Source organism: Eutrigla gurnardus (assembly GCF_963514095.1).
Source record: "Eutrigla gurnardus genome assembly, chromosome: 16".
NCBI classification, from domain to species: domain Eukaryota; kingdom Metazoa; phylum Chordata; class Actinopteri; order Perciformes; family Triglidae; genus Eutrigla; species Eutrigla gurnardus.
The window spans coordinates 5,279,088-5,297,569 of NC_139927.1; the positions used below are offsets into that span (position 1 = coordinate 5,279,088).

Here is an 18,482-nt window from a genome sequence, read left to right on the forward strand (position 1 = left end):
CACCTGCCTACGTTGTAAAAGGAATCTGCAGCGACAGGCTAGCTAGCATTTCAGCACTACCTGTTAGACGAGAGGATTTCATAGATGTCTCCTATACCAAACGTTTCATTAATAAAAATACACCTGAATTCTCTTTATGTACAACAGAAAAGAAACATTTTCACCTGCATATTCAAGATTCATTTTAATATTAGGTATAGATCTTCTGTATTAGAAATATCACTATTTTCTGAAATAAGGATCTTTGAACTAATGTAATAATGATCATTTCACCCATAAATCATCAAAGTACAATATTTACATATAATACAGAGCCCATTTAATCTCAAACAATATTAAAATAAATGTTCAATAGATACAAAGGGTTTTTTTTAAATTCTATTTATATTTCAACCTTGTCAAGGAGTCCTTACACACTCCAAAAATTTAAAGCCATTCTCCTCTAACAAACTATTAAGTGCAAACAATTTTTTTTCATATAAAAAACTATGATTGCAGCATCCAGCGTTGAGACAGAGGGCAATAAGAAGCCGTTTCCCGACCCCCTCCCCCCCCCCCCAAGTGCTTCCAAAGCGGTCTTCAAAATATTTTGCTCGTGTTCCACCGTCATAAATTCAAAAAAAAATGGGAAAAACAAAAGAATGAAAAAGAAAATCTGTGCAAATACACATTAAAGTGTGACACCACTGATGAAAAATATTCGTAAAGGAAGTAAAAAGCTCCAGTTTCTCTTGAACGGGTGTCGAGGACTGGGGCTGCCCAGGAAGTGACAAATGAAAGAGACATGGCATCGGGGATATGCTGCTGCTGCTGCTGCTCCAAAGCAATACTTCATCTTATTCCCTTTATCCGTGAATACATTTGCAGAAGCACATTTTCGGAGAAATCAGAATTTAAACCCATAGAAAAAAAGGTTAGGTTGAGACATCACCACTTACAGCATGTCTAGTCTTTGAAGATCTACAGGCACAAAGGATCGGGTACTAAAGTTTGTTATTTTCAGACTAGACAAGACTTGATATGACCATAGATGGAACAATAAGCCAGTCAATCCCTCCCATAAACCTCCTGGACGATTGTTTTTAAAGCTTGTCATCTCACTTCCAATAGCACCCTTTTTTTTTTTTTTTTTTTTTCACGCCCCAGACAATACGGCGTCAAGTTTCTAACCGTGGCTTGGCCAACATCGGTTATCTAAACATGAACGGTAACACAGCGAGAGCATCTGGAGGGTTGTAGTGATGAGCATGAAGGTGACACTGGAGGTCATGTGGTGTGTGACAGTGTGTGAAGAAGCGCTGCAGGGCCTTGGCCTTGGTCATTCCCGTCTCTGTTGCATGGAGCTGTCATTAGCAGCACCAGCACTGGGGCTAAACTACTGTTCCACTGGGGGAGTTGGCTGGGTTGTTTTGAGATGATAGCAAACCCTGTGGAGAGACAGATAACACACATTGATAACAAACAACAGTGTTACTTGGATGTATTAAAAGAGGCAGAATAGTGAGGCCATGAGGTTTACTGTCGGAGAGAAATGTGCTATTAACCATCAAAATGCTGAGGGGTTTTAGTGTAAATCTTGCATGAAACAACCAAAACCGCTGGCTGCACACAGTTAACAGCTTCTGAATGCAGCGGGGGGAACAAATGGCTGTGCTGGAGACAATGTAAGGGTGTCACATGACAGTATCCTCGAGAGGCCTGTCACTCACCACTTTCCCAGGCCTAGCCCATGTGCAAACGAAACCCTCCTGACAGGCTGTTACCAGACAGTCCTCAAGGAAGATTAACACAGTGAGTCTCTCGTGAGCGATCTTCTTGCACACCAGCGGCTCGAGCAGCGGCACGTCCTCCATGCGCGGACACAGCATGGTGCCCAGAGTCTTGGCCGCTTCCGCTTTTGGCGTCCGTGTTGAGCTCAGCTGATTGAGCTTGTCACTGCTCTTGCTGCTGATGTGACCCATGCTGTGGTTCCGCTTGTGGTCCTTCTCGTGGCGCTCCTTGCGCGAGTCGTGCAACGACAGTGTCGCAAACTTGCTGACACCGGTGGCAATGAAAGCACTGTCAATGATGCTGTTGCCCTTGGTGGCGGCGGTGGTGGTGGTGGGGGTGGGGGTGCTGCTGCTGTTGCCTGTGTGATTGTTGGGGGTGCTGCCCCCTGTTGGGTTGGAGGAGTGTGGCAAGCTGTTGGACCGAGGCAGGGTGCTGGGGATGGAGTTAGCTGGATTGCCACCGGTGCTACTATTGCTCGCATTGTCTTTACCATTGGTGCCACTGGGATTAGCGGCGGATACAGTAGCAGTAGTAGCAGCAGCAGTTATTGTAGTTGTAGTAGTAGTAGAAGTAGAAGTAGTAGTAGTAGTAGTAGTTTGTCCAGTGGCTGGGGGGCTTGTGGCACTCATAACGTTAGTGTGAGTCCTAGTACGGGACAATGGGAGGTGAGGGAAAAGAATGTCCTCCGTGAGGTCCCACAGACACAGCTGGGTATCCTGTCCCACTGAGCCAAATCTGTAGGTCACACTAACAGGCCTACTGTCTGTAGAGTTTCTCTTAGAGAGCCGAGAGTGAGCGCTGTTAGCTCGGTCTCTGCCCACGCCAAAGTGAATCTGCTCATGGAATTCCTCATCGCTGCCGCTGAACTCGGCGGGCGGGTCGCCGTCCTCCACGCTGGTGGTGCAGTGGTCGAACGCCACCACGCTCACCCACGACTTGTGGCCGTGCCCCCGTGCAATCACCCTGCAGTCTGAAAACGACCACACCGTCACCAGGTCGTCCTCCCCTCCCGCCACGATATATCGTCCGTCCGGGCTCCAGCACACGCACAGCAAGCCACCGAAGTAGCTCTTCATTGTTCCGTGGAGCTCCGCGGCGTCGAAGCCAAACACCCGCAGGAAGCCGTCCTGGCTCGCACACGCCAGAAACTTGCCGTCCGGGGAGAAGGCGAACTCGTTGAGCGCCCCTTCGCCCACTGTCCAGCGCAGTAACGGGTTGCGAGCCGACTTGCTCTTGCAGGTGTGCACAGCATAGTTTTCACCCTGCTTAAGGAGCTGGTAGTGAGGTGCCGTGGTGCCACAGGTGTTTTCCACGTTGTACAAATACATGCTGCCACTGGAGTGAGCAACCAGAAACAAGCTCTCCGAACCGGGAACCCATCGCACACACGTTACTCGGGTCTTGTCGATCAGTCTCTGGGGGGGGGGGGAGAGGGAGAAAGAGACAAAGCAAAGACACTGGTCAGTGGACAACTGACACTAAATGTTCGTATGATTTCAGATGTCTTTTAGCCGAAGAATAAAAAACATCAGACGCTGACTCGAACCCACCTCTTCATTGAACAGTTTGCTGGTTTCCTTCTTTATTGGGTCAATGAGCTGCACCTGACCTGCTGAGAAGCCCACCAGCAGGGAGACGCTCTCCGCCGTCGCTGTGATGGGGTTGAAGTCATGACATGTGGGCTGCGTTCCTTTGTATATCCTCTTATCTATGGGCTTACTCAGATCAGCAGCCTAGAACAATGAGGAAAAACAGATAAGTAGGGTTGCAACTCACAGTTATTTTGATTGACAATTCATTTCCCAATTAATCAATTAGTTTGGTCTAAATGTCAATCAGTGTGCCAAGATGACGTCCTCAAATGTGTTGTTTTGTCCACAACTCAAATATATTCAGTTTACTGTATTTAAGGAGAGAATTTTTCTTTTTTTCCCTTTAAAACCCAATTCATTTATTTATACGTCAGTTGCCGTAAAGAACACCAAGCCCTTGAATTGCATTTATGACACAAGTTTGAATCCTGTAAGCCTGAATAGAATGGCCAGTCATTTTCACCAATTAATACAAAACTGACCCTAATCATCCATGAAAAAAGAATACAAGAATCTGCTCCATTATTGCGAGGAAAAAGGAAGACAAGAATATCAGCTAAACCCGGGAAAATGATAATATAGACATGATGAACATCGCTGTTAAGAATCTATCTGGCATCGGCCCAGTGAAAATGTGATGTTAATAATTGGTTTATGCTTTATCGCTGCAACTCTCTTGTGGTCTATTCTCATGCATACAAAAAAAAAAAAGAGGCTGAGAGAAAGCTTCGGGGATGTAATTAAAAAGCTGTCAGTGTTGTCAAAGTGAGGCAGCTCTAAATAAAATAAGGAATCTTTGGCAGACCTTTATATATATATATCACGCTCTATAATTATGATAAGCTTCCCCTATTGGTTACCGATGTATGACACGATAATGACACTTCGATGCAAGAGACACCAGCTAAATAAATATGAGAAGAGACTGGATGAATGGATGTGCAGCGTTTCCCCACCTACTGAGATAATTGGGTGGGTCACACAAAGATGCAGTCACAGTGAGTTAGTCAAATCAAGAGCTGCAGGGAGGAAGGCGCTCGTTACGATTTGGGGCGACTACTTTCTTTCTGTGTTTGTTTTTAAAACTGGTGAGATTGTGAGAGACAACTGGGGGCATCGGTAAATAACAAGTGGCCTTCGAGAGAGGCTCGGCTGCTGATTGTGTATTCTGTAGCTGCTTCAGGGACATCATCATCACCACCACCATCATCATCAGCACGATCACCACTGTCGCCATCCCTGCTAAAACACTACCAAACATCAGCCTGCTGCAATGACATCATCACCCGCTGTTGTGCAAGCAAGCAAAAAACAGTGGATCAAATTGTATTACATCACACCCCGACAGTGGAGTGCACTCATCATTACATCACAAGCAACAAACAGCACCATCACTACCGAAACCAACAACAAATAAGTGGACAATGCAAACACTTTGCAACGGGAAGGAAACACCGGAACTGACCACCCTGAGCACTGATGGCAGCTGGACACCCGTATGTCGCTTTTTTTTTTAAACGATCCCGAGGATAAACAAACATCACAAGACATGACTAGGCTTTTCCAACGTTATTGCGGTTCACGGTGAAATATCACGTCACAGCTCATCACCGATAGAGCCGATAAAAACCCGACGGACTCTGACGCACACACACATACACGTCTCACCGGTGGAAAAAACAACTAGTGTTGCGATTATAGCAAAGAATGCTAATTAGCACCCCCCCCCCACCAAAACTTAGCTAGGTCTGCTACATGGCCTTGTCTTGACAACCTGCGCACTTCAATGACAGAAGCTGTGGGAGTTGACAGCCGGCGTGCAACACGTTTGAAGACGCCAAATCGACGTGCTGCCCCCGGACAGCGCGGGGGCTTCGTCGCCGCGGTTCCATATTGTTTACCTTTCTCACGCCTTTGTAGATATAAAAGTACAGTTCCCGGCCCACATTGAAACAGATCCTGTCGCCGTTGCCGGACTGGTCGTTTACGTTGACGAAGGAGACCTTGACGGGATTGGAGCCCTGCGAGTTGAAAGGTACCCTGTTCGGGCGGCTGTATTCGGAGTGAGTGAGGAGTTTGTAGACGCCTTCCCGTGTGGTGAATTGAGTTTTAATTTCGTTCATCTCCTTCCCTCCTCCCTCCGCCGCCATCTTGGAAATTGGCGTTCATCCTTGTCCGAGCCCCGGATGTCACCGACTGCGCATGCGTTGGGCTGGTCGGTCTCGCAGACCATGCGTACAGAGGAGCGTAGTCATGTGAGATGAAACTAGGAAAATAAACAGAGCATTTGCATGTAGAAACCGGCTTCAAATCCAAATAAGCCGCACCTGATGAACTAATAAACTAATAATGTATGAAGCAGAATGTTTCCTACTATTACTACAATAGCAAAGCTGTAATCATGCAAGGTTAATAAGATAAAGCAAGACTGTTTAAATGATGGGTACTACCAATGCAGATATATTATATATTAAATTCAAGGGCAATATAACGATACAAAAAATAAATAATAATCATATACATAAAAGTCAAGCAACAATTCACTCATTGTAGCCTATTTTGCTTTATCCAGGGAAAAAGCTGAAAAAACACATAGTATAGTCAGAGTATTGCTAAAATCATTATATTTGTGTCGACATAGAAGACTGATATTAAAACTCATTGGACTGGACATTGTCGTAATCAAATGATTAAAATAAAGATATCTGATCATGGACATCCCTGGATATACACCACCACCATATAACTCTAAATTCCAGGAATATCCCTTCCTGAAGGCTATCGTTGTGCAATTCACACATGCATGGACTATCTTATTCTAGCAATGTGGGGACTGTCTCTCTCCTTCAGATAATATCATTTTACAGGGATTGCAACAGTTCTCCGTGTGTCTCAGTTACATAGTCAGCTTCTAGTAGCGTGGAAACATTTGGATTACGTAACAGATCTGTAGCGAATGTGTAAAACACTGCCACCCTCTGGCCAACTGGAGAAACACCCACAATGGACCAGAGATGTCTAGTCTTCTATGCTATCCAGGGTTGTATTACTGTGTAGTCCCACATTTGAAACCCCGGGTGTGTAAGCGGTTTATGATATATTGCAAATGTTGTGGAGGATAAGGACAATAACAGTTTAGTAGTGAGCCTGTACCTTTTCCCCTTTTGTCATCATACAGTTTTGCCCATTTGCTAATCATAATAATGCTTAATTACTATTCTGTAGCATTCCCTGGGATCCCTACGCCATGTATCATCTGCACAAGAAGTACATTTTGACCCATCTTTTATTTTAACAACCATATTATAAAACTATTCTAGACATCAACTTCAACTGAGAAAAATACTGCTAAAATTTCCAATCATGACATTGAATTTCATTCATTAGCGATTCTCATTACACTTTACGCACAATCCTTAATTACTGTTATTATCTTCAATGCACGGAAGTCAAAGCACCAGTGCAGAGCCTACATACCTGAATTATTTAATCCCAAATCTCCTTCATGTTGTCTTTTGTCATTTGACAAGGGCCTGCTTATTATCCCAACAAATAGAATTTGTGGCCAAGAAACTTTGAAAACATCTTCATGCCAAGGTGACTGAGCCTGTTTCCAACGTCTATCTGGTGATGAAGACCACAAGACGTAGATAAACTAAATATCACATAAACTCACAAAGAATCTCGGACATTCTTTGAATCAGCTTCTCTGTGAAACCTGTGAGATTCTCCCCAATCTTGCATGCCAAAAAAAGAAATGGGCCTTCTGTCTATAGGAATCACATGTGTGTGTGTGTGTGTGTGTCTGTGTCCTGTGAGCCACCATGACAGCAGCTGATAGCAAAAGCAATGCACAGCTGTGACGCTTCTAGGGGGGTATGGTGCCTAAGGGCTTGACAAGCTATCAGGAAAGCTCTCAGTGTGAGTGACAGGCACTCCTTGTGACTCTGCAGCCCTAAAAGGGCACATAAAGTTTAGGGTTCTGGTGTCTCACTACCCCCCCGCCCCCTTCCCGACCCTTCCTCAACACCCCCCCCCCCCCCCCCCCCCCCTCAATGTAGTGAACGTATCTTCTGGAAGCTTCTGAATGGGAGCTTCTAGAAACCCCCCCCTTAAGTATAAAAAGACGCCGGCATGCCGTGGGGTCTGCATAGATTCACTTGAACCCACGGCTCACGGGAGTGGACAGAGGGAAGAACACACTCGGAGCTCAGTGATACATTTGAAGACTATCATCAAGAAGCAACTGTAGGAAAAAAAGACTCTATTCAAGGTAAGACTGCGACACTAAAAATTAAACGCTATGTCATGCTTATTTTATTCCTATTTTAGTAAAAAAAATACCAAAGGCAGAATATTTGCAACAAATTAACATACAAAAAACTGAAACAATTATCTGATAGAACAGCACAAATTTAACGATAGACAATAAAATATAAAGAAATGTATTTGTTGCCGCTTTAGTATCACACTAAGACTGTAACGTGCAAGGAACACATGGCAAGTAGGGTGACCCTGAGTGTGAATGTAATGGCGGATGAGCAGGAAAACCGGTTGGCACAAAGAGCAGATGCAGCAGTTTCACAAAGTATCAAAAACGATCAAAAAGAGGTGTTTGAATGTAATGAAATCACACGGAAAACCAGCGTTGTTCTATTTTAATCATGAATACGAATTAGGAACTGGCGAAATGTTCCTGCAATGCAGATTTTGTTTTTGTTCCGAATATAGATGCCTCACTCATAATAATTATAATCATTACAGCTCTACAATTAAAAGCCGATTTTCTTCCAAATTTAAATTTCTAGCTGCAATTTCCTCCCTTTAAGCTAAAGGTATTGAATGACACATGGTGAAGCCTTTGGGGGTTGTGCACGGAGACTCCACCCATTTAGCAAATGGCCAGCCTTTGATTGACAGAAGGAACATGTGTTCATCTACAGTCTGCAGTAGCCGGCCTCCTCATGCCATGAGGCTGCTTTTACAAGGGGGGGAGAAAGAGATCTTAAATGTAACACTAGATAGCTATTTCCAAGACATCTAACTTTCATTTAAGAGCTAATTAGAAGAATAAATATGAATAATAACCCGCTTTCCTTTAGATGCCTGCCGCAGGACAAGTTATGGAGGAGGAGTTGGAGACCTTTGCCTTCCAGGCTGAGATCGCTCAGTTGATGTCCCTGATCATCAACACCTTCTACTCAAACAAAGAGATCTTCCTTAGAGAGCTTATCTCCAACTCCTCAGATGTAAGTACAATCAGTACTTTACTGTACGTATTGTATGCAAGCATCGCTATTCTAACAAGCATAACTCTTCCGGACAGGCCTTGGACAAAATCAGATACGAAAGCTTGACGGACCCCACCAGACTTGAGTCCTGCAAGGAGCTGAAGATCGAAATCCTGCCCGACCTGCACGCCCGCACCCTCACCCTGATCGACACGGGCATCGGCATGACCAAGGCCGACCTGATCAACAATCTGGGTACGATCGCCAAGTCTGGCACCAAGGCTTTCATGGAGGCCCTCCAGGCGGGAGCCGACATCTCCATGATCGGTCAGTTCGGCGTGGGTTTCTACTCCGCCTACCTCGTGGCCGAGAGGGTGACGGTCATAACCAAGCACAACGATGACGAGCAGTACATTTGGGAGTCTGCAGCCGGAGGCTCATTCACAGTAAAAACTGACCCAGGTAAGCTTCCTCATTGATGGAATATATACTCTCGATTCATAGCCGGGCTCTGGTCTCATTATTTTCTTTTCTACTTTTAGGAGAGCCCATCGGCAGAGGCACCAAAGTGATCCTTCACCTCAAAGAAGATCAGACAGAATACTGCGAGGAGAAGCGTGTGAAGGAAGTCGTGAAGAAGCACTCACAGTTCATTGGCTACCCCATTACACTCTTTGTAAGTTCCCGCTAGCAAACCAAATAATAACAAATGATATACGCTGATATATAATTCCTAAACCATCACTCTCTTATCCATATATTCAAGGTGGAGAAGACAAGGGAGAAGGAGGTGGACTTTGAAGAGGGGGAAAAGGAGGAGGAAGTTGAGAAGGATGCCGCGGAGAACAAGGACAAACCCAAGATTGAGGACGTGGGCTCCGACGAAGATGAGGACACCAAGGATGGCCAGAACAAGAGGAAGAAGAAGGTGAAGGAGAAGTACATTGATGCCCAGGAGCTGAACAAGACCAAGCCCATCTGGACCCGTAACCCAGATGACATCACCAACGAAGAGTACGGAGAGTTCTACAAGAGTCTCACCAACGACTGGGAGGACCACCTCGCCGTCAAGGTAAACCGATGAACAAGATGCTGACAACGTGACCAGACCAGCTGCCTCTTTGCAAATAAACTCATACTTCATTTTTTTTTATCTCGTAGCATTTCTCAGTGGAGGGCCAGCTGGAGTTCCGTGCTTTGCTCTTCGTACCCAGACGGGCTGCATTCGACCTCTTTGAGAACAAGAAAAAGAAGAACAACATCAAGCTGTACGTGCGCAGGGTCTTCATCATGGACAACTGCGATGAGCTCATCCCCGAGTACCTCAGTGAGTATCATTATCAACACAAATGCATACAAATTACAATAAATGGCTTTAAAATAAGGGGCATCTGTACAGGATGCCCCCTGGACGCCTCCCTCGGGAGGTGTTCCAGGCATGCCCCACCGGGAGGAGACCCAGAGGAAGACCCAGGACACGCTGGAGTGACTATGTCACCCGGCTGGCCTGGGAACGTCTTGGGATCCTCCCGGAGGAGCTGGGGAAGTGTCCGGGGAGAGGGAAGTCTGGGCGTCCCTGCTCAGGCAGCTGCCTCCGCGACCCGGCCCCGGATAAGCGGAAGACAATGGATGGATGGATGGCTTTAAAATTCTGCATTCTGGCTGTGTTGAATCCAAATCACTCGTAAAAATGAAGTTTGTTTGGCTTTGGAAGGCTAAGTAGTCTTTATTCTTTCTGTTCAGATTTCATCAAGGGTGTGGTGGACTCTGAGGATCTTCCCCTGAACATCTCCAGAGAGATGCTGCAGCAGAGCAAGATCCTGAAGGTCATCCGCAAGAACCTGGTCAAGAAGTGCATGGATCTCTTCACTGAACTGGCCGAGGACAAGGACAACTACAAAAAGTACTACGAGCAGTTCTCCAAGAACATCAAGGTTGGTGGATTTATCTCCTTTAACTCCAACCCTTCAGATGGAAAATCTGTGTGTTTGTTTTTTTTTTTACGTTGAATATGAGTAACGCATGGTTTCCTGTTTTAGCTTGGCATCCATGAAGACTCTCAGAACAGGAAGAAGCTGTCTGAGCTGCTGCGCTACTACACCTCAGTCTCTGGAGATGAGGTGGTTTCCCTGAAGGACTATGTTTCACGCATGAAGGAAAACCAAAAACACATTTACTACATCACAGGTTAGCTATTCACCTCCCTTCTTTTCTTATAATTTAGCTTTTCTCAAAAGTGATTTAGTAATTACCATATTAATGCAATGAATTTACACTGATTTTCACAGGTGAGACCAAAGACCAGGTGGCCAACTCTGCCTTCGTGGAGCGCCTTCGCAAAGCCGGCCTGGAGGTCATTTACATGATCGAGCCCATCGACGAGTACTGCGTCCAGCAGCTGAAGGAGTACGACGGCAAGAACCTGGTTTCAGTGACCAAGGAAGGCCTGGAGCTGCCCGAGGATGAGGAAAACCTGAAGAAGCAGGAAGAGCTCAAAAATAAATTTGAAAACCTTTGCAAGATCATGAAGGACATTCTCGACAAGAAGATTGAAAAGGTAAAGGAAACAGCAGAAAAATGATTTAATCATCAAATCAAAACACAAACATTTTGTTTGATTGTGACAATAACGCAACATTTCATTAATGACAGGTCACCGTCTCCAACCGTCTGGTCTCTTCCCCCTGCTGCATCGTCACCAGCACTTACGGCTGGACGGCCAACATGGAGAGGATCATGAAGTCTCAGGCCCTGAGGGACAACTCCACCATGGGCTACATGACGGCGAAGAAACACCTCGAGATCAACCCTCTGCACCCGATCGTTGAGACCTTGAGGGTGAAGGCGGAGGCCGACAAGAACGACAAGGCCGTGAAAGACCTGGTCATCCTCCTGTTCGAGACCGCCCTGCTGTCTTCAGGATTCACCCTTGAGGACCCACAGACACATGCCAACCGCATCTACAGAATGATCAAGCTCGGTCTTGGTACGTTGTTTTTCTCCACATGAATTAGTCTACTTATTATACGCCTACAGTAATAGTTGGCTTTGGTTGCTAACGATTGCGTTCTCATCCACAGGCATCGATGACGATGATTCTACAGTCGAGGATCTCATTCAGCCTGCTGAGGAAGACATGCCCGTCTTGGAAGGAGATGATGACACATCAAGAATGGAGGAAGTTGACTAAAACACTATTTCCTGCTTTCTTTAAATGTTATTTTTGTAATTATATTGCTTCTTTGAAATAGACATGTCACTCTAACACACAACTCACACAACAGAATTAGTCGATACAAGTTAATTAATGGAATTAATGTAGGCCACAGTGTGGCTTCGTCTATCAGCTGCTCATATAAAACTACTGACATAAACATAAAGAGAGTAATGTAAAGTCACTGGGAATTTTACTTGTGTCTCTTTTTGTAACAATTACATTTTTTTATGAAATGCATTAAAATTTGTAATAAAAAATATTTAGAAATAAGACCGTGTTCGTCACTTTTGTTTAGGTCCTTTTTTTTTTATTTTTTTTATTGATGTTCTGGAATCTTCAGTGAACACCGCATGGTTCGTTCCAGTTCTCCCTCCGTCCTCATTTAGTCCCGCCCCCCTCGCCAGCCATGAATGGACAGAGGCGTGTACAACAAATCGTGATTGACAGCCCGCTGGGCCTATCAGCGGCCCCCACCCGAGCCGGAGTCACGAAGATTCCAGATGGTTCTGGAAGCTTGTTCTCGAACGCTCGGAAAGGGTAGAAAAGCTGCACAGCTCACCCGCACTAGATACCTCACTAGTCGGGTTGTCTGCGACACATCTCACGCCGGTGGTTGTTTCCCGAGACATCGATGACCAAGGTAAATACATTTGATATGTTTATATTATGACGAGACGCCAACTATTTAAACAAATAACATGGCAGACTTTAATCTGTATTTAAACGGTTGATATACAACCTTAGCTTTAAATCAAGCTAATATTAGCTTATATGATATATAGCTAACATTATGTATTAACCGTTTTATACAGGTGTCGCTGAAATATAACTTGACAATACATTTTTGATAAAGTATTCCAACATGCCTGGATGAGAAGGTAATGACAGAGTGAATCTAGTCCATGTGCACCGTGTTATAATCAGCTTATGACAGTACTATAACCGTGTTTTAACGCCAAAGTTTCTAACCGTTTATTGACAGAGTAATTATAATCCTGGCATGTCACCGTTATTTGCATAAGTCAAAAACTTTTTTCCCCTATATTATCTTAGAAAAACTGACGTTATCCCACCCACATTAACTTGACAGCAGCCACACACACTACATACTGCACTCGGGTTGCCCTCGTCAGACAGGATTTGTGTTAAGCAGGCGCAGAATTGAATGAGGTAGGTTGGATTTACCCCCCCACGCCCCAGAGAGACTGTTCAGAAGGTTTTGCGATGACAGTGAAGTACCGGGGCGATCATTCACAGAACCTCCTCAGACGGTTCAGAGGGAGGAGCTTGCGATTCCTATGGAAACTGCTAGTTCTGTTTGCCTCTTGGTACCTTCTAGAAACATGCAGTTCGTCCGGGAAACCGGCAGGTGGTGTCTTTTATTTAAATAATTTTTTTCTTCCTATGCTGATATTGAATCCTAGCCACACGCTCCTCTAAATAACCAATCATATGAATTACACGGTCATGATTTATATATGCATTTGTGTGCTGACAGTAATTTAGTATGGTCTTTTTTTTTTGGAGGTCTCGGTTGTATATTTTAAAATCGGCTGAGCACAGTTCCATTGCTACACTCTCCACATATACCTCTATTGTGTTTACAGAAAATAAAATATACATTATGTGACGTGTGTAAAGGCAGAATCCAGTGGATTTTTCTTCCTCCTTTGCCAAAGATGGATTAAAGGCAGGTGGAGCACTTGAGCAGAGCTGGACAGTCTGTCACACCACCTGCTCCCACAATTGATTCATGCTGCAAATACAAACCCACCAATGGATGCATGCGTATACCAACCCACCATAGTCATGCATGTTCTTTAATGCAACTTTAGTTACTTGCACATTACACGCATGATTTGCAGTGCTGTGGTTGTAGGTGTGACGGTGTATGACTCACTGCTGAAGCTGAATCACAGACCAGTGAACATGATTGCGCGTGCACACACAGGTCTACAATGTGCCTGTTTTACTGAAAAAAAAATATATAAAGATACATGAATTACAACTATACACTATATCAAAGTGTACAGCATTACTCTGAATGGCATTTCATTTTCTAATTTAAAATAATTGTGGTTTTTGTGCAATATGCTTTAAGGATATGAATGATTTTTTGTGCATGTCTAATCCATGATATATGCATCATCTAAAAATAGTCATTTGTTCCCTCTTTTTTTAGATGCCTGAATCACACGACCAACCGATGGAGGAGGAGGCTGAGACGTTTGCTTTTCAGGCTGAGATCGCTCAGTTGATGTCCCTGATCATCAACACTTTCTACTCTAACAAAGAGATCTTCCTTAGGGAGCTTATCTCCAACTCCTCCGATGTAAGTTTGCCATAGTAGTGGTCTAAAGCTGATTCCTAAACATCATGGTTTGTCAAAGATGTGATTGAGCTTTTTAGGTTTAAGTATTGTACACTGTATAATTGGAATTGTTTGAATTTCCGACAACTTTTCAGGCTCTGGACAAAATCCGCTATGAGAGTCTCACTGAGCCCTCCAAGATGGACAGTGGCAAGGACCTCAAAATCGAAATAATTCCCAACAAAGAGGAACGCACCCTAACCCTGATTGACACGGGTATCGGCATGACCAAGGCTGACCTGATTAACAATCTGGGTACGATCGCCAAGTCTGGCACCAAGGCTTTCATGGAGGCTCTGCAGGCTGGAGCCGACATCTCCATGATCGGTCAGTTCGGCGTGGGTTTCTACTCCGCCTACCTTGTGGCTGAGAGGGTGACGGTCATAACCAAGCACAACGATGACGAGCAGTATGCCTGGGAATCCTCTGCTGGAGGCTCATTCACTGTTAAAGTGGACACTGGTAAGAAACGTAAAGGCCATTACTTTGTTGCCATTTAGTTTTTACTGATAAAGACGTACCTACAGGAGGTGGAGAGGTTTCTCTTACTTGCATTGACCCCTCTTTTCTCCATATAGGTGAGCCCATGGGACGTGGCACCAAGGTGATCCTGCACTTGAAGGAAGACCAGATAGAATACATTGAGGAGAAAAGAGTAAAAGAAATTGTGAAAAAGCACTCGCAGTTCATTGGCTATCCCATAACACTCTTTGTAAGTACTCATTTAAGTAGTTTGATGAATGAATTTACATTTAACATGTTCAATAAAGTATTCAAAAAACCATGCAAAGTAACTGAGCCCTATTTTTATTCAGGTGGAGAAGGAGCGTGACAAGGAGGTGAGTGACGATGAGGCAGAGGAGGAGGAGGAGAAGGAAAAGGACAAGGATGAAGATGAGGAGAAGGACGAGGACAAGCCTGACATCGAGGATGTTGGGTCGGATGAGGAGCACGACCACGACAAGTGTTCAGACAAGAAGAAGAAGAAGAAGAAGATCAAGGAGAAGTACATTGACGAGGAAGAGCTGAACAAGACCAAACCCCTGTGGACCCGTAACCCAGATGATATCACTAACGAGGAGTATGGAGAGTTCTACAAGAGTCTTACCAATGACTGGGAAGACCACCTGGCTGTCAAGGTAGGCCCTCTTAATTATTTTTAGTCCATATCGGATGTATTGTAATACAAGTAATGTGGCCAAATTTTGAAATCTGACCAAATAAACCCTCTTTCTCACAGCACTTCTCGGTAGAAGGTCAGCTGGAATTCCGTGCCCTTCTCTTTGTGCCTCGTCGCGCTCCCTTTGACCTCTTTGAGAACAAGAAGAAGAAGAACAACATTAAACTATACGTACGCAGGGTCTTCATCATGGACAACTGCGATGAGCTCATCCCTGAGTACCTCAGTGAGTATTCACCCAATTGTGGAATAACTGGTGTATACAGGACATTAATCGATTTTGGAAATTTGAATATATGGCTGATCGGGTTGTCTTTGTCCATCCTATCAGATTTCATAAAGGGTGTGGTGGACTCTGAGGATCTTCCCCTGAACATCTCCAGAGAGATGCTGCAGCAGAGCAAGATCCTGAAGGTCATTCGCAAGAACCTGGTTAAGAAGTGCCTGGAGCTCTTCACTGAACTGGCCGAGGACAAGGACAACTACAAGAAGTACTACGAGCAGTTCTCCAAGAACATCAAGGTCAGTGTCCTCGCCCTGCAATAGTTTTAACCTTGGTTTGATACTTTGTGAATCCTGTTGAATGTAATCTGAAGTTTAGGAGGCTCAAGGTTCTGTTTGCTGGAAGTAGTGAGGTGGAGGGACTGTGGGGTGATATTCTTGTCTTATTGTCTGATGGGAAAAGTAAATTCATCAAATCCTATATTGCTCTTTTCCAAGCCATTGTCGCCGTCATGTTTCACACTGCATCAAGACGTTTGTCATATGGAAGTGGGCCCACTCTGTTTATTATGCAGTCAGTGGAGCAAGGCTCAGACCAGGGGGTGAAGTTACACTTTAATGATTATCGTTTCTTACTCGTGTCTTTTGCAGTGACCATCTGTCTAATCCTTTGGCCATATTGTCCTAATGAAAAGCTGCTTTGAGTCATGTTTGGTTATCGTCCAAACTGTCATCTTCTGTTTAAATTGTGACACTCTGATTATCAATGGTTACACATTAAAGACCAATACCAGTTTTATTTATTTATTTATTTTTACAAATATCAGTATTAATTTGTTTAACACTGATATACTTATTTTGAAATGGATCAACTGCATGTTACTGATACTTACTTTTAATGGGCTTACAGCTTGGCATTCATGAGGATTCTCAAAACAAAAAGAGACTGTCTGAGCTGCTGCGATACTACACCTCGGCTTCTGGGGATGAGGTGGTTTCCCTGAAGGACTATGTTACACGTATGAAGGAAAATCAGAAACACATTTACTACATCACAGGTGAGAATGCTTTTCATTAAACAGTTGGTGTAAATTGAAAGGTGTTGAAATAAAATGCAATTAGTTTTTTGCAATATTTCATGAAGTGTAATAGTGTCGTATGAAATATATAAATAAACTTAACTTGACTAAACGTGCATTTCAGGTGAGACCAAAGACCAGGTGGCCAACTCTGCCTTCGTGGAGCGCCTTCGCAAAGCCGGCCTGGAGGTCATTTACATGATCGAGCCCATCGACGAGTACTGCGTCCAGCAGCTGAAGGAGTTTGAGGGCAAAAACCTGGTTTCAGTGACCAAGGAAGGCCTGGAGCTGCCCGAGGATGATGAAGAGAAGAAGAAGCAGGAAGAGAAGAAGGCTCAGTTTGAGAACTTGTGCAAGATAATGAAGGACATCTTGGAGAAGAAGGTGGAGAAGGTAAGAAGTTATCCCGCTTGAAAACAACCCGTGAGGTGCAACTTACAATCATGTATAACCCACTGTCTTGGTGTAAAATGGTGTTAAATTACTGTTTTCCTCTGCAGGTCACCGTCTCCAACCGTCTGGTCATTTCCCCCTGCTGCATCGTCACCAGCACTTACGGCTGGACGGCCAACATGGAGAGGATCATGAAGGCCCAGGCCCTGAGGGACAACTCCACCATGGGCTACATGGCTGCTAAAAAGCACCTTGAGATCAACCCTGACCACCCCATTGTGGAGACCCTGAGGCAGAAGGCCGAGGCTGATAAGAATGACAAATCCGTGAAGGATCTGGTCATCCTGCTCTTTGAGACGGCACTGCTCTCTTCGGGATTCACCTTGGATGACCCCCAGACTCACTCCAATCGCATCTACAGAATGATCAAGCTGGGTCTTGGTGAGTATCTGTGTTTGACACATCATAATTGATACTTCTTGCACCTTTTTGAGCTAGATACATACTTTTATTGGCTTCAGTGACTCATAATTAAGTTGCTTCCTTCCTGTTTTTAGGTATTGATGAAGATGATCATACACCAGACGAAGTCCTCTCTGCTCCCGTGGAGGACATGCCCCCTCTTGAAGGGGATGACGAGGACACATCCAGGATGGAGGAGGTGGACTAGACTTGTGTCCGCTACCTGTTTAGTGTTGAGAAGTAGTGTTATAAAAGTTAATGTTGTAAGTGAGCCTGGGATGGCCTCCCCCTCAACCACTTTTTGACCAAATTCACGATAATTCCTCTGGCATTGACCATATGCAGCCCAGTTTCATTCCCCTGTTAGAACTTTATTTTTTAAGTTGTCACTTTTTGTAAACTTGAGTTTTATCAACGCGTTTCTTTTTGTATTTATTGACATTCCGATGTTTTATGTGTTCTTACTTTAACTGTAAATATACCACAATTGATACTGTTATTTCAATCGAGTGGAACACATAAATAAAGGTTTACCATGTTAAGTTTTGTTCATCCTTAATGAGTCTACGATAAGTTTGGAAGGGGATGTATAAGCAATCTTTAAAAGGCACAAGAAGTTATTGACTTGAAGACGTTTATAAATTCAAGTCAAAGCCCTAAAGAGTGACCTTAGCGTTGTTTGTGAGCATAACTTCATAAAACATAGCCTGTCTAATACAGCAGCTGATATGTGTCTAAGTCTCGACCTTCCTTACTGTCACAAAGTGATTTACAAAGCAGACCTCACGATTGACTCCACAAATGGGTAATGGTTAGCGTAGGACAGAATTGCAAAGGAGTGTTCAAGGACGAGAAGGTTTTTCACACTGTAGCCATAGTGACAGACTTTTCATTGTAGCCTTTGTATCCTGGATCTTGCCAACAATTTTGAGCAGTCAGAATAAACCGTAGAGGAGGAATAGATT

General features: G+C 44.3%; 4 protein-coding genes across 4 annotated transcripts in view; 2 read left to right on the forward strand and 2 right to left on the reverse strand.

Moving 5' to 3' along the window:
- slc25a47a (solute carrier family 25 member 47a) overlaps positions 1-18,482 on the reverse strand; it is a 486,107-nt gene that overhangs the window by 385,706 nt on the left and 81,919 nt on the right. The window lies entirely within an intron of this gene.
- Positions 1,022-5,540, reverse strand: wdr20b (WD repeat domain 20b). Its single transcript, XM_084030867.1, has 4 exons — positions 5,264-5,540; positions 3,321-3,503; positions 1,710-3,185; positions 1,022-1,427 (listed from the first exon to the last, which is right to left on the reverse strand). The coding sequence occupies exons 1-4, from the start codon at positions 5,510-5,512 to the stop codon at positions 1,371-1,373; spliced, it is 1,965 nt and encodes a 654-aa protein (XP_083886993.1). The 5' UTR covers positions 5,513-5,540; the 3' UTR covers positions 1,022-1,370.
- hsp90aa1.1 (heat shock protein 90, alpha (cytosolic), class A member 1, tandem duplicate 1) lies at positions 7,482-12,015 on the forward strand. Its single transcript, XM_084030733.1, has 11 exons — positions 7,482-7,635; positions 8,465-8,611; positions 8,689-9,055; positions 9,136-9,269; positions 9,360-9,665; positions 9,755-9,920; positions 10,337-10,527; positions 10,633-10,780; positions 10,882-11,150; positions 11,246-11,579; positions 11,674-12,015. The coding sequence occupies exons 2-11, from the start codon at positions 8,465-8,467 to the stop codon at positions 11,781-11,783; spliced, it is 2,172 nt and encodes a 723-aa protein (XP_083886859.1). The 5' UTR covers positions 7,482-7,635; the 3' UTR covers positions 11,784-12,015.
- LOC311026997 (heat shock protein HSP 90-alpha) lies at positions 12,310-18,060 on the forward strand. The gene is made up of 11 exons (XM_084030730.1): positions 12,310-12,450; positions 13,993-14,142; positions 14,277-14,643; positions 14,760-14,893; positions 14,997-15,320; positions 15,422-15,587; positions 15,693-15,883; positions 16,494-16,641; positions 16,787-17,055; positions 17,163-17,496; positions 17,613-18,060. The coding sequence occupies exons 1-11, from the start codon at positions 12,442-12,444 to the stop codon at positions 17,723-17,725; spliced, it is 2,205 nt and encodes a 734-aa protein (XP_083886856.1). The 5' UTR covers positions 12,310-12,441; the 3' UTR covers positions 17,726-18,060.

Coding starts and splice junctions, on each gene's coding strand:
- wdr20b (XM_084030867.1), bottom strand. CDS start 5,512: ATGGCGGCGGAGGGAGGAGGGAAGGAGATGAACGAAATTAAAACTCAA. Junction 3,186..3,320: donor GCAAACTGTTCAATGAAGAG/GTGGGTTCGAGT, acceptor CCCCCCCCCCAG/AGACTGATCGACAAGACCCG. Junction 1,428..1,709: donor GGGCTAGGCCTGGGAAAGTG/GTGAGTGACAGG, acceptor GTCTCTCCACAG/GGTTTGCTATCATCTCAAAA.
- LOC311026997 (XM_084030730.1), top strand. Junction 14,644..14,759: donor CACTGTTAAAGTGGACACTG/GTAAGAAACGTA, acceptor TTCTCCATATAG/GTGAGCCCATGGGACGTGGC. Junction 15,588..15,692: donor GCTCATCCCTGAGTACCTCA/GTGAGTATTCAC, acceptor CCATCCTATCAG/ATTTCATAAAGGGTGTGGTG.
- hsp90aa1.1 (XM_084030733.1), top strand. CDS start 8,465: ATGCCTGCCGCAGGACAAGTTATGGAGGAGGAGTTGGAGACCTTTGCC. Junction 9,921..10,336: donor GCTCATCCCCGAGTACCTCA/GTGAGTATCATT, acceptor CTTTCTGTTCAG/ATTTCATCAAGGGTGTGGTG. Junction 10,528..10,632: donor AGTTCTCCAAGAACATCAAG/GTTGGTGGATTT, acceptor TTCCTGTTTTAG/CTTGGCATCCATGAAGACTC.